The sequence below is a fragment of the Salvelinus fontinalis genome, chromosome 33 (genome assembly GCF_029448725.1).
Source record: "Salvelinus fontinalis isolate EN_2023a chromosome 33, ASM2944872v1, whole genome shotgun sequence".
In the NCBI taxonomy this organism is placed as follows: Eukaryota; Metazoa; Chordata; class Actinopteri; order Salmoniformes; family Salmonidae; genus Salvelinus; species Salvelinus fontinalis.
In genome coordinates this window covers 23,912,242-23,927,194 of record NC_074697.1, presented here as the reverse complement: position 1 = coordinate 23,927,194, position 14,953 = coordinate 23,912,242, and the positions used below count along the sequence as shown (strand labels likewise).

The following is a 14,953-nucleotide window of genomic DNA, read 5'->3' as shown; positions in this document are numbered from 1 at the left end:
TTTCAGTAAAACATTTTTTTGGGGGCGTCTGAAGTCTTTACGTCCAACTGTTTTAATCGACAAGACAGTTGAATGGAAATGCACCGTAGCAGGCAGATGATATATTTTCTATGCAAACGTTCTAAATGTTGTAAAAAAATAACTGGACAAATTCATGGAAACGTACAGTACCAGTCACTCATTCGTTATTTTTTCTACATTGTTGAATAATAGTGAAGACATCAAAACTATGAAATAACACATGCAGCAACCCAAAAAAAGTGTTAAACAATTCCAAATATATTTGAGATTCTTCAAAGTAGCCACCTTTTGCCTTGATGACAGCTTTGCACACTCTTGGCATTCTCTCATCCAGCTTCATGAGATAGTCACCTGGAATGCATTTCAATTAACAGGTGTGTATTATTAATTTGTGGAATTTCTTTCCTTAATGCATTTGAGACAATCAGTTGTGTTGTGACATGTATGGGTGGTATACATAAGATAGCCCTATTTGGTAAAAGATCAAGTCCATATTATGGCAAGAACAGCTCCAATAAGCAAAGAGAAACAGTCCATCATTACTTTAAGACATGAAGGTCAGTCAATACAGAACATTTCAACAACTTTGAATGTTTCTTCCAGTGCAATCGCAAAAACCTTCCAAGCGCTATGATGAACTGGTTATCAGTTTCATCATAGCACCACAGGAAAGGAAGACCCAGAGTTACCTCTGATGCAGAGGATAAGTTCATTAGAGTTACCAGCCTCAGAAATTGCAGCCCAAATAAATGCTTCACAGAGTTCAAGTAACAGACACATCTCAACATCAACTCATCAGAGGAGACTGTGTGAATCAGGCCTTCATGGTCGAATTGCTGCAAAGAAACCACCACTAAAGGACACAAATAATAATAAGAAACTTGCTTGGGCCAAGAAACGAGCAATGGACATTAGACCAGTGTAAATCTGTCCTTTTGTCTGAGGAATCCAAATTTGAGATTTTTGGTTCCAACCGCCATGTCTTTGTTTAAAATTCAAGACACATTTAACCAACATGGCTACCACAGCATTCTGCATTAATACACCATCCCATCTGGTTCGCGCTTAGTGGGACAATGACCCAAAACACACCTCCAGGCTGTGTAAGGGCTATTTGACCAAAGGAGAGTGATGGAGTGCTGCATCAGCCGACCTGGCCTCCACAATCATCCGACCTCAACCCAATTGAGAAGGTTCGGGATGAGTTGGACCATGTGGGAACTCCTTCAAGACTGTTGGAAAATCATTCCTCATAGTTTTGATGTCTTCACTATTACTCTACAATGTAGAAAATAGTAGAAATGAAGAAAAACCCTTGAATGAGAAGGTGTGTCCAAACTTGTGACTGACTGGTACTGTAGCTACTGTCAGTTAAATGTTTTTGTTCCTCCGCAGGCCTTTTGGAACTGGGTGGAGAACTACCCTGATGAGTTTACCACGCTCTACCAGAGACCACAGACAGACATGGCAGGTCAGTATTCTCAATAGCCTTGTATTGGACTGAAACAGATACTGTCACAACATGCACTTATTAAAAAAGTGCCATGTTAAATCTCAAAACGGATTCAAAGGGACTGTAGGGAACAGTTAAGGACACTCAAGAAGTTAGGTGAATTTAGGGCTATCTCACTCATGTGTGTGTCTGTCTGTCTCTGTGCACTCCCTTTAGATGCTGCGGAGAGGCTGTTTGACCTGGTGGACAGCTTTGCTGAGAGTGCCAAGAGGAAGGCAGCGGTGTGGCCTCTACAGATCATCCTCCTCATCCTCTGTCCCGAGATCACACACATCATCTCTCGAGAGGTGGTGGAGGAGAGCAAGGCCAACAAGGTGAGATGAGAGAACACACACACGCTGAGATTAAATAGGTAGTGTGACTTATAGTTGCTTTCTCTGTCTTGCTACAGAAGCTGTTCCTGGAGAGCTTGAGGAAGGCCCTAACAGGCCAGGGGGGCAGCAAGCAACTAACAGAGAGTGCTGCCATCGCCTGTGTCAAACTGTGCAAGGCCTCCACCTACATCAACTTGGAGGACCACTCAGGCATCTTCCTCCTGGTGCAGTCCTTTGTGGTGGACCTGAAGGTCAGAACGACCAACCACTCTGTTGCCATCTGGGGGCTAGGGAATGCTACAGCAGTGGTGTCAAATCAAATACACATGGTTATCAGATGTTATTGCGAGTGTAGCAATGCTTGTGGATGCTTGTCTGGGTTTTATGTTTGTCATTTATGTCGTGGAGTAAAATTGACAATGTCCTTTTCTGTATAGACATTTCTATCTACAACGTCCTGAACGGTAAACCCTAATTGATATGCCTATGGCTACCCCTTAGACCTTTAGAAGTGCAACTGTTGTGCTACCGCTATGGAGCTATGACCATTTTTCTAATACCAATCCAATCATCTCAGAACTACACAATGCCCCTTGCGGAATGGTTAATTGTGAAATTGGTTCATTTGGATATTGCAGATGGTGACATGCAGCTTTTTCCTCCTATCTATTCCATCAGGCCTTGCTTTTCAGCCCCACCAAGCCCTTCTCTCGTGGGGCAGGCAGCCAGAATGCAGACGTGGACCTCATGATCGACTGCTTCGTCTCCTGTTTCCGTATCAACCCTCACAACAACCACCACTTTAAGGTCAGTCAGTCTGCTCAGCTCAGTGCATCGGTTGAGAAATGTGCAGACCATGTCTGAATTATGCTTTACCTCACTGTCAAAGCGGCAATTTTGACAACATTGTCTTTATTTATCTCCTTAGGTCTGTTTGGCCTCGTCCTCCCCCTCTACCTTTCACTTTGTTCTGGTCAACTCCCTGCACAGAATCATCACCAATGTAAGTGTGTACCGTCTCCACTACTACTTACTACCAAGTTCAGTCTAAATACAGTTGATAGGACAGTGTTGAGCTCAATTGCCGTTCCTACAGCAGTGCAATATTAATGATCTTCTCTTTTATCCTCTTCGTCCTTCAGTCTGATCTGGACTGGTGGTCTAAGATTGATGCAGTGTACTGCTACTCTGGAGAGCTGCGACTAATGTTCTCAGACACTCTGAGCCGAGTGATGCAAGGCCTTCACACACACGCCCCTCAACGCATGACACCGGTGAGAAAGGGACCACACACACACTCACATTCACACTCACTGTCGCACCAATTGTTGGAAACCCACTTACCTTTTGTTTTCCTATATAAGCCAACCTCCTAGGACAAGTATGTCTTAGTTACACCTAAAGGTACAACTTCTCTCTCTGACAGAGTCTGTCATTTAAAGAGAAGATGACCACCAGCCTTAAGTTCAAAGAGAGAACCACAGATCTGGACACACGCAGCTACAAGTGCCTCCTTCTCGTCCTGGTCAAACTCATCCACGCCGACCCCAAACTCATGCTGCACGTACGTCTTACACCAACCACCACATACATACTGAGACAATGTCCCGTGGCTCTGTTTTACACCCTCCCTTCCACTTGTGTGAATGTTTGTGTTTCCTCTCTGCCCTTACTTTCACCCATACATGCATGTTTAATGTGTGTGTTGTAGAACCCAGGGAAGCAGGCTCAGGAGACTCAGAGCAGCACAGCAGAGCTGATCGCAGGCCTGGTGCAGCTGGTGCCCTTGGCCAACACAGCCCAGCTCTCCCAGGAAGCCATGGAGGTCAGTTTATACTCCTTCTCTCTTACTCTCACTCCATCCACTCTGCTACTTTATTCTTTCTCATTCTGTCCATTTTAACTCTATTCCCTGGCATTGAATTGTCAACTTCAAGTAAGACACATTTCTCTGTATCTGTTTCTCCCTGGCCAGGCTCTGCTGGTGCTGCACCTGCCTGAGACCATTGAGCTGTGGAACCCTGAGGCCCCCATTGAAACCTTCTGGGACATCAGGTACAAGGACATGGTTTAGTTCTATTGGCTTTTCAGTCCAGAGATATTCCATGTAGACAGACACACTGGTCATGGATTCAGTAGTAGTCCCAGTCTTTAGGGGCATGTGTTGAGATTCCATTGGGCTTTAACACTGGCCTATCCCATTGCAGCTCCCAGGTTCTCTTCCTGATATGTAAGAAGCTGATAGGTCACCAGATGGTGAACAGTACGGAGGTGTTGAAGTGGTTGAGGGAGATCCTTATCTGCAGGAACAAGTTCCTCCTCAAGAACAAGGTGAGGTCAAGGGCTCTAACCTCACATGAGAATAACCATTGAGGGCTAAAAAGCACTTTCAATGGAGAATCTCCATTAAACATTATTTTTAGTCTAGGACGAGGCTTAGGTCTGGAAAACCGTCTAGAGAGTTTTGCGTGTGTTGGACATGTCTAAATCCTCTCTGCTCCTCCAGGAGTGTGCCACACAAGGCAGTGGAATCCCCATCTGCAGACAGGCCCAGACCAAACTGGAGGTGTGTCTATACATGTTTCTGTGGAGCCCTGACACCGAGGCTGTGCTGGTGGCCATGTCCTGCTTCAGACACCTGTGTGAGGAGGCTGACATCCGCTCTTCCGCTGACGAGGTGCCCGTCCAAACCATCCTGCCCAACTACACCACCTTCACAGAGTTTGCCTCCGTCAGCAACATGATGGCCACCGGTCAGTAAAAACATTGTGTTTTGTAGACCACTTTAACGTGGTCTGAGAGTCACTATATAGGCCAATGCTTTCAGAAAATGACTCCCTCTACGTGTTCCACTATGTGTTTGGTAGGACGCTCCACCCTGCAGAAGAGAGTGATGGCCTTGTTGAGAAGGATAGAGCACCCCACTACAGGAAACACTGAGGTGTGAAAGAATAGAGAAATATTAAATACAGTTTATCCTTGCTTACATCCCTCTAGTATTTGACGTATCCCTCCTTGTTTCCATGTCTCACCCCAGGCATGGGAGGACACGCTTGCAAAATGGGAGCAGGACACCAAACAGATTCTTAACTTCCCCAAAAACAAGGTGGAGGACGGTCAGGTAAAAGCACTTCAATTTCAGGATTTAGGTTTGTTTCACCGTTAATAAAAATAACACAGGGAACCACTGCTCCAAAATCTACCTAAATACCTGCTCACTGTCTCCCCCTGCAGGAGTGGATCAACATGACAGGCTTCCTGTGTGCTCTGGGCGGGGTGTGTCTGTCTCAGCGCAGCAAGTCCTGTGGCCCTGCCACCTACAGCCCCCCCATGGGCCCCATGAGCGAACGCAAGTACTCAATGGTCTCTGTGGGCTCCTGTGATGTCTCCAACGCTGGAACCTCAGCCACCTGCTCCTCCTCCACTGAGACCCCCCTGGGCAGGTTCCTGGACCGCCTGCTGGCTCTGCTGGTATGTGGTCATGAGAGGGTGGGTCTGCATGTCCGCACCAATGTCAAGGAGCTGCTGGGGCTGGAGCTCAGCCCGGTCCTCTACCACATGCTCTTCAACAAGCTCAGGAACAGCATCGGACGCTTCTTCGACACACAGGGGCCGGTGAGTGGATGGGCTGGGGAGGAGGATGGGGCATGTTAACCAATGATTTGAATTGTATTAGCATAAATCTTATTAGGAAAGGGAGGCTGCTGCTATCAGCATATCACATTTTATTAGTTCTTTATCAAATATTGGTCCGTTGACATTAGCAGGAATGTAGTTAAGACTGGATTTGTCTCTGTACTATTGCAGGTCCCCATCAATGATACTAACACGCAGTTTGTAGAACAGACCATCGCCATCATGAAGAACCTACTGGACAACCATGCTGAGGGCAGCTCAGAGCACCTGGGACAGGCCAGCATAGAGACCATGATGCTCAACCTGGTCAGGTGAGAGACACTCACTCAGGTCGCAGTTGTAGCCTACCTGGTTAAATAAAGGTGAAATAATATATATATATATATATATATATTTTAACTCAGCTTATGAAATGGCTAATCAGTTGTCCATCTTCAGGACCTTATTCAGTCTTATCTCACCCCCCAGGTACGTGCGTATCCTGGGCAACACGTTGCATGCCATCCAGATGAAGACCAAGCTGTGCCAGTTGGTGGAGGTGATGATGGAGAGACGAGACGACCTGTCCTTCTGCCAGGAGATGAAGTTCAGGTGAGAGACAGACAGCACCCCTTCCTGGACAGACCTAAACACTAGCCAAACGCTACTTAAAGTGTCAGTCAGCAGTTCAAACAATAAAAAAGTGTCTCCCTGTTTTGGTAAAAAGCTGAGGGATGGGGCTGGAGGAATATAACCACTCTCAAATTCATAGACAAAGCTATGGACTGACAATCCCTGATATAAAATTATAGTTTTAACCATGTTTTGAGGCTATATTGTTTGTTTACAAACATTGGCGTAAAACAAGCTTATATTTTGGGTCTTTATGGGGTACGACAGTTGAACGTAGCTCATGAGGCATTTATAAGTTATATTCTTCAAGACTCAATGGGTATACATCAGAGGTGGGACCAAGTCATTGTTTTACAAGTCTCAAGTTTCCAGTCCTTAACCAGTCATAATGTGCTCTTCACCAAATGTAATACCATTTCATATTTTTAACAAGAGTAATAGTTAGTATATTACATTTACGCAAATCATGAATGCTTTTAAAAATATCTATATATTTTTTACTTTCCAAATTAACTTGATTTTAATGGAAATACATGGGTAGCCTTGAGAAAGACCCCCCCTCAAATAATGATTGATTATCGAGGATCGCTATGGTGCGCTATCGGGCTATGTAGGCTTGTACACAATCCCACAACCTTCACACACACACACTGTGTGTGGTTACACTAGGCCAACATATGTCAAAGGCTTTAGGAACAACAGTAACGTCAGGTAGGATGTAGGCTACCAACTGCCTAGCCAGTTGTAGCTCAATCTTGGGTGCAATGATCACGTTCCCGCACTGACTGACTTTGTGGAGGCTCATTGATTTTACGTTACGTTAGCCTACATGATACACTAGTAAAATTATAAATTATATAGCTGTCGCCTATATTAGCCACGACTTACCGTTCTTTGTGCAGCTTCAAGTGTCGAACAAAGTTGGAAATTGTTGCGCCTGCGTCTGTAATTTTCTTCCCGCATGTTTTGCAAGTTGCAATCTGTTTTTTGTTGACACAGCGTCATCTTTATATCCGTTTTTTGTTGATACAGCGTCATCTTTATATCCGTTTTTTGTTGACACAGCGTCATCTTTATATCCGTTTTTTGTTGATACAGCGTCATCTTTATATCCGTTTTTTGTTGATACAGCGTCATCTTTATATCCGTTTTTTGTTGATACAGCGTCATCTTTATATCTGTTTTTTGTTGACACAGCGTCATCTTTATATCCGTTTTTTGTTGACACAGCGTCATCTTTATATCCGTTTTTTGTTGACACAGCGTCATCTTTATATCCGTTTTTTGTTGACACAGCGTCATCTTTATATCCGTTTTTTGTTGACACAGCGTCATCTTTATATCTGTTTTTTGTTGATACAGCGTCATCTTTATATCTGTTTTTTGTTGATACAGCGTCATCTTTATATCCGTTTTTTGTTGATACAGCGTCATCTTTATATCCGTTTTTTGTTGATACAGCGTCATCTTTATATCCGTTTTTTGTTGACACAGCGTCATCTTTATATCCGTTTTTTGTTGATACAGCGTCATCTTTATATCCGTTTTTTGTTGACACAGCGTCATCTTTATATCCGTTTTTTGTTGACACCGCGTCATCTTTCCAAGGGCTCCATCTGAATTCACCCACCGACGTTCCTCTGCACTGCCACGCGCAACTTTTTCTCAGCTGGCACAATTTGATTGGCTGCTGTCCGATTCAAACTGTAATCCGTTAAATGAAGAGTTGATGCGCTGCACACTTTTTTTTTAATAGCATAATTTTTAATATTTGGGGAGGGTGTCAGGTCGAGTCATAAGGCACGAGTCATTGGTGTTAAAGTCAAAGTCGAGTTGCAAGTCATCATATTTGTGACTCGAGTCTGACTCGAATCCAAGTCATGTGACTTGAGTCCACACCTCTGGTATACATCATTCGTTTATAAGGCCAAAAATGTCTGTAGCAATTGCTGATTGCCCCTTTAACGGCTACCGATAATGAACCTTTTTGTTGTTGTACGATTTCTGTTAATTCAACCCCTCACCATGTTTCTTCCAGGAACAAGATGGTGGAATACCTGACAGACTGGGTGATGGGCACCTCCAACCAGGCTGCTGATGACGATATCAAGTGTCTGACCAGAGACCTGGACCAGGCCAGTATGGAGGCGGTGGTGTCTCTGTTAGCTGGCCTGCCTCTACAGCCAGAGGAGGGAGACGGGGTGGAGCTGATGGAGGCCAAGTCCCAGCTCTTCCTCAAGTAACTACAACATGCTTTACTCATTTACCTTTTAGTCATGTAGCTCACGCTCTAATCCAGAGCGACTTAGTTATCTGTTGCTGCTCTTCGGCTTTCTGTTTACGGTGCATGCTGTAACATTTCCACACGCAAAACACCCTCTGTTTTCTGTATAGAAGTAAAGGAATGCATTAACTTAAATGTGCTCTTAATTTGAATCCAAACTGACAGTTAAGTGTTCTGAACCCTGCTTTACCCCCTGTACCCAGGTACTTTACCCTGTTTATGAACCTGCTGAATGATTGCAGTGAGGTGGAGGATGATGGCCAGCCGGTGGTTGGGAGGAAGAGGGGCATGTCTCGACGCCTGGCCTCCCTCAGACACTGTACTGTCCTGGCCATGTCCAACCTCCTCAACGCCAACGTGGACAGCGGACTAATGCACTCTATCGGTGATCTACTTTAGCAGTAGTGATTCTCTACATTTTTATAGTGCCAGAAAACCATAACATTAGTCCTTCCATCTACCAAGGACCATAGCTTCCAAAAGGAACAATCAAACCTCAGTAAAAATGTCCCTGTATCCACTTCCACCCTTCATCTCTCTCTGGTGCTCTGTCTCTCTCTCACTCCTCCCCCAACCATCCATCCCTCTCCAGGTCTGGGCTACCATAAGGACCTGCAGACACGGGCCACCTTCATGGAGGTTCTGACTAAGATCCTCCAGCAGGGGACAGAGTTTGACACACTGGCAGAGACAGTGCTAGCTGACCGCTTTGAGAGGCTGGTGGAGCTGGTCACCATGATGGGAGACCAGGGAGAGCTGCCCATCGCCATGGCACTGGCCAATGTGGTGCCAGGATCCCAGTGGGTATGTACGAAAAAGAGAACTAGGTCATTTTTGTCTCGTCTTGGGGTGACCAACCTTCACACTGAAGAGCTCTACAATAACACACCTGTTTCTGCTAGTCAAGGTGCTGATTAATTAGTAGAATCAGACATGTTGGTGCAAGGCTGGAGAAAAAGCCTGCATCTCATGTAGCTCTCCAGGAAAAGGGTTAGCCACCCCTGTGCTAGTATGAGTGTGTTAGTTCTAGTAGTTATAGAAAGGTGTTAACGCATTTTTGTGTATTTGAGTTTTTGTCTGCGTGTGTCTTCTTCAGGATGAGCTGGCCCGTGTGTTGGTGACGCTGTTCGACTCCCGCCACCTGCTGTATCAGCTGCTGTGGAACATGTTCTCCAAGGAGGTGGAGCTGGCTGACTCTATGCAGACTCTGTTCAGAGGCAACAGCCTGGCCAGTAAAATCATGACTTTCTGTTTCAAGGTAAAACCACATTTCTCTCCCATACAGACAATTTTAAATGGTAGAACCTGAAGCACTCACACCAAGCATGACATTTTAAATCCATTTTTACGTTGAAATCCTTTGTCAGGTGTACGGGGCGGCGTACCTACAGAAGCTACTTGAGCCTCTACTTAAAGGGGTCGTCACCACCCCAGAGTGGCACAACATCAGCTTTGAGGTGGACACAACCAGGTAGGAACCTTCACTGGAAGCATTCCACCAGTTAGTTAGACCGTGGTAGCATGGTGTGGTGGTAAGGGATAGCACATCGATTTGAGCAATTATGGGGGGGGGGTAACCTTGTTAAATGGAAGTTACCATGGCAATTTTTACTTTTTATTTCATTCATGAATGACAGTTGTAGGACCCTCCCCATCCTCTCTTTCCCCGCCTCCTCTCTTTTTGTCCCCTCCACCCTCCCTGTCTGTAGACTAGAACAGTCAGAGAACCTTGAGGAGAACCAGCGGAACCTTCTCCAGATCACAGACCGGTTCTTCCTGGCCATTATCAACTCCTCCAGCGAGTTCCCTCCGCAGCTACGCAGTGTGTGTCACTGTCTCTACCAGGTAGGATCATATGCCACCCCTGGCCTGACGCTGCTCTCTGGGTGGGTGGAGTGCTGTCGCCTACACTCTCAAGCCACTGGCTTCCTTCTTCCACACTGTGCCAATAATGGCACTAGTCAACAGCTCTCACTCAATCTAATACACACACTGCTACAACCTTCTTACTTTCCTCTGACTTTCCACTAACATTGCCGCTATACATACAGTGGTTACTCCTTTAAAAGTTCTGCGCTTACACCGCGGGACTTCGAGGTAACCTGCGCCACGGTGTCATTCCTCCAGACCACCACAAGGGGGAGTTAGAGCACTCATTATGCATTTGGGTCCCAAGGGTTTTATATGACCAATCATATCGAATTTGACGTGAGCCACCCGTCCCTGGTGACTTTCTTCAGCAAAGATGGCTGAGAAAAATTACGGTGGAAGCAAATCTAAGTAATTATAACGTCATAACGAGTCAAGCAAAAAATGTACAATTGAGAGGAAAATGTTAATGTAGAAACATACACTGCTCAAAAAAATAAAGGGAACACTTAAACAACACAATGTAACTCCAAGTACAATTGAGAGAAATGTTAATGTAGAAACATACACTGCTCAAAAAAATAAAGGGAACACTTAAACAACACAATGTAACTCCAAGTCAATCACACTTCTGTGAAATCAAACTGTCCACTTAGGAAGCAACACTGATTGACAATACATTTCACATGCTGTTGTGCAAATGGAATAGACAAAAGGTGGAAATTATAGGCAATTAGCAAGACACCCCCCAAAACAGGAGTGATTCTGCAGGTGGTGACCACAGACCACTTCTCAGTTCCTATGCTTCCTGGCTGATGTTTTGGGCACTTTTGAATGCTGGCGGTGCTCTCGCTCTAGTGGTAGCATGAGACGGAGTCTACAACCCACACAAGTGGCTCAGGTAGTGCAGTTCATCCAGGATGGCACATCAATGCGAACTGTGGCAAAAAGGTTTGCTGTGTCTGTCAGCGTAGTGTCCAGAGCATGCAGGCGCTACCAGGAGACAGGCCAGTACATCAGGAGACGTGGAGGCGGACGTAGGAGGGCAACAACCCAGCAGCTGGACCGCTACCTCCGCCTTAGTGCAAGGAGGTGCACTGCCAGAGCCCTGCAAAATGACCTCCAGCAGGCCACAAATGTGCATGTGTCAGCATATGGTCTCACAAGGGGTCTGAGAATCTCATCTCGGTACCTAATGGCAGTCAGGCTACCTCTGGCGAGCACATGGAGGGCTGTGCGGCCCCACAAAGAAATGCCACCCCACACCATGACTGACCCATCGCCAAACCGGTCATGCTGGAGGATGTTGCAGGCAGCAGAACGTTCTCCACGGCATCTCCAGACTCTGTCACGTCTGTCACACGTGCTCATGTGCTCAGTGTGAACCTGCTTTCATCTGTGAAGAGCACAGGGCGCCAGTGGCGAATTTGCCGATCTTGGTGTTCTCTGGCAAATGCCAAACGTCCTGCACGGTGTTGGGCTGTAAGCACAACCCCCACCTGTGGACGTCGGGCCCTCATCCCACCCTCATGGAGTCTGTTTCTGACCGTTTGAGCAGACACATGCACATTTGTGGCCTGCTGGAGGTCATTTTGCAGGGCGCTGACAGTGCACCTTCTTGCACAAAGGCGGAGGTAGCGGTCCTGCTGCTGGGTTGTTGCCCTCCTACGGCCTCCTCCACGTCTCCTGATGTACTGGCCTGTCTCCTGGTAGCGCCTGCATGCTCTGGACACTACGCTGACAGACACAGCAAACCTTTTTGCCACAGTTCGCATTGATGTGCCATCCTGGATGAACTGCACTACCTGAGCCACTTGTGTGGGTTGTAGACTCCGTCTCATGCTACCACTAGAGCGAGAGCACCGCCAGCATTCAAAAGTGACCAAAACATCAGCCAGGAAGCATAGGAACTGAGAAGTGGTCTGTGGTCACCACCTGCAGAATCACTCCTTTTTTGGGGGTGTCTTGCTAATTGCCTATAAGTTCCACCTTTTGTCTATTCCATTTGCACAACAGCATGTGAAATTTATTGTCAATCAGTGTTGCTTCCTAAGTGGACAGTTTGATTTCACAGAAGTGTGATTGACTTGGAGTTACATTGTGTTGTTTAAGTGTTCCCTTTTATTTTTTTGAGCAGTGTATTTAGAAGCATATTTTTTTTAACCAAAGTTCATTTACGAAATTCGCTATTTAGCAAGTGTTTTTCCAGTCATATCCAATACCAGGTGTATCAAACTCCATTCTTTGAATGATGCTGTGTCTGCATGTATGTATTACAATTATACACTTCAACAGTGTTTACCACTCATGATCCTGGGACATCAATGATTACACATTGTAACTATGCAATAGACTAGAAACATGATTTAAGTAAAGGCTGATTTGTAATTCATATATACAGAAAAAAAAAGTACACTATGCATATCTAACTCCCTTCATCTGCATTAATCTGAGGAGGTTCTCCCAGCCATGTGGACGATTTGAAAACAGGGCAGCAAAATGTGTTTGTCACCAGATCGGTTTAGAGTATAATACTATTTACCTGTAAATAACCAGACCTTCCTACAAACTTGCTATGCTAAATTCTTGACGCACAACCGAAGGTGCTGCCATATCCTGCCAGCACGCCCACAAGCGAGCCACTCGGGCAGAGAATGACGTGTGGAAGAGGGTGAGGAACGAGATGTGTGTAACAATCCAGGCTATTTGCTCTGAGATCGGCATAATAATGTAATGAAACAAGCAGGGAGCAGGTTTCGAACCCTCAACATTCTCAAATCAAATTTTATTGGTAACATACACAAGGTTAGATGTTAATGCCAGTGTAGCGAAATGCTTGTGCTTCTAGTTCCGACCATGCAGTAATAATTAACAAGTAATCTAACAATTTCACAACAACTACCTTATACACAAGTGTAAAGGAATGAATAAGAATATGTATATATATGGATGAGCAATGGCCTTGCGGCATAGGCAAGATGCAGTAGATGGTATAGAGTACAGTATATACATATGAGATGAGTAATGTAGGGTATGTAAACATTATATAAGTTGCAAAACACCTCCTGGCTAGAACATCTTCCAGTTATCTTCAGAAAGGTAATTTTTTCTGAAGATAAATAAATGTATCTAGGAATTGTAGTTACCAAACAATACTCCTTACTATTTAAAGAGAATTTCCCCCCTCTGATGCAAAAACTCAAGACAAACATACAATTTTGGAGAACTCTCCCAATTTCTCTGCTCGGAAGAATGAATGCCATTAAAATGGTCTTCCTCCCACAACTACTCTACCTATACCAGAACATCCCAGTATTCATACCTAAATCCTTTCATAAACAACTGGACTCAATTATCAATCCTTTCATCTTGGATTATAAAACACACAGGATAGGTAAAAAACACCTCTGCAAATCCAAGATGGAAGGAGGATTGTCTCTCCCAAATTTTATTACTGGGCCGCTAACCTCCGCGCTGTTACGCTTTTGCTGGATGACGCACGGCTTAGTATGGAGCGTGAGGAGTGTCACCCCTTCTCTATTGGTGCTGTGATTTTGTCGCCTGTCAATCTGGAGAGGTCACTTTATCGTAACAATCCTATTATACATAGCACAATCCAAATCTGGAAGCAAATTAAAGTCCACTTTGAGCTTAGACCAATGTCATTCATGCTCCCTGTTGCCAGGAACCCCTCCTTTGCCCCCTCTAACCTTGATAACACCTTTGAGCAATGGGGAGAGTTGGGGATAAGTACCATAGGTGATTTATATATAGAAGGGACCTTTGCTTCCTTTGAGTTGCTGAGGGAAACTTATAATCTTCCCAGAAGTAACTTTTTCAGATACCTACAAATCAGAGACTATGTTAGAAAACACCTCCCAACATTTGGGAACGCTAAAAATAAAAATATCCCCCACCTCAGACAAACTGATATCTCGTCTATATGACGCTTTTCAATCGGTTAGCACACCTTCTACAGATGCCATTAAGGCAAAATGGGAGGAAGAACTAGGGACTGACATTTCGGTGGCAGACTGGGAAGATAGCTTGGAGTATATCCACACCTGCTCCATTAACTCCAGACATCGTCTCATACAATTCAAGGTATTACACACATTACACTATTCCAAAACCAAACTGCATAGGATATTTCCTGATACATCTCCTATGTGTGATAAATATCAGGCTGCGCAGGGTACACTACTCCACTGCTTTGCCCTATGCACTAGCTTGTATGGTTATTGGTGTGGAATTTTTAGGATCCTCTGTGAAGTTCTGGAGACTTCAATTGACCCAGACCCGCTTCTGATAATCCTGGGAGTGTCTGACTCCCTAAACGGATTATCCAACCCCCAAAAACATCTCATCTCTTAGTCTCATTTCGGCAAAAAAAAACCTAATCTTGTTGTTTTGGAAAAGGAGGGAAGAGCCCTCTACCAAATTTATGGCTCAGCGAATTGGCAAACACTGTACACTTAGAAAGAATTAGATATATTCTGAACAATAAATTATCAACATTTGATCAAATCTGGCAGCCTTTTCTCTCTAACTTGGACCATTCGGCGCTGTGAATTTGTACTTTTTAACGCACTCTCAATTGTAATATTTTAATCTACCTTTGGGCAGCATGTGCTGGCCCCGCCACCCGAGCAGTCGGGAGGGGAATAAGGGGGGAGGGGAATAAGGGGGGAGGGATAAGGGGGG

At 45.0% G+C, this 14,953-nt stretch overlaps 1 protein-coding gene across 3 annotated transcripts in view; it reads left to right on the top strand.

Annotated features, from left to right (window-relative positions):
* The window catches only part of LOC129831851 (neurofibromin-like), a 113,426-nt gene that overhangs the window by 22,465 nt on the left and 76,008 nt on the right, over positions 1 to 14,953 (top strand). For all 3 annotated transcript variants that reach the window (XM_055895359.1, XM_055895357.1, XM_055895360.1), the window contains exons 7-28: positions 1,417 to 1,492; positions 1,691 to 1,848; positions 1,926 to 2,099; positions 2,527 to 2,655; positions 2,777 to 2,851; positions 2,991 to 3,122; positions 3,275 to 3,412; positions 3,560 to 3,673; positions 3,824 to 3,903; positions 4,056 to 4,179; positions 4,355 to 4,601; positions 4,716 to 4,789; positions 4,886 to 4,969; positions 5,083 to 5,463; positions 5,656 to 5,795; positions 5,953 to 6,075; positions 8,135 to 8,335; positions 8,584 to 8,765; positions 8,973 to 9,184; positions 9,477 to 9,638; positions 9,748 to 9,851; positions 10,090 to 10,225. In XM_055895359.1, the coding sequence (XP_055751334.1) occupies positions 1,417 to 1,492; positions 1,691 to 1,848; positions 1,926 to 2,099; positions 2,527 to 2,655; positions 2,777 to 2,851; positions 2,991 to 3,122; positions 3,275 to 3,412; positions 3,560 to 3,673; positions 3,824 to 3,903; positions 4,056 to 4,179; positions 4,355 to 4,601; positions 4,716 to 4,789; positions 4,886 to 4,969; positions 5,083 to 5,463; positions 5,656 to 5,795; positions 5,953 to 6,075; positions 8,135 to 8,335; positions 8,584 to 8,765; positions 8,973 to 9,184; positions 9,477 to 9,638; positions 9,748 to 9,851; positions 10,090 to 10,225 (3,246 nt within the window). The remainder of the gene's footprint in view (positions 1 to 1,416; positions 1,493 to 1,690; positions 1,849 to 1,925; positions 2,100 to 2,526; positions 2,656 to 2,776; positions 2,852 to 2,990; positions 3,123 to 3,274; positions 3,413 to 3,559; positions 3,674 to 3,823; positions 3,904 to 4,055; positions 4,180 to 4,354; positions 4,602 to 4,715; positions 4,790 to 4,885; positions 4,970 to 5,082; positions 5,464 to 5,655; positions 5,796 to 5,952; positions 6,076 to 8,134; positions 8,336 to 8,583; positions 8,766 to 8,972; positions 9,185 to 9,476; positions 9,639 to 9,747; positions 9,852 to 10,089; positions 10,226 to 14,953) is intronic.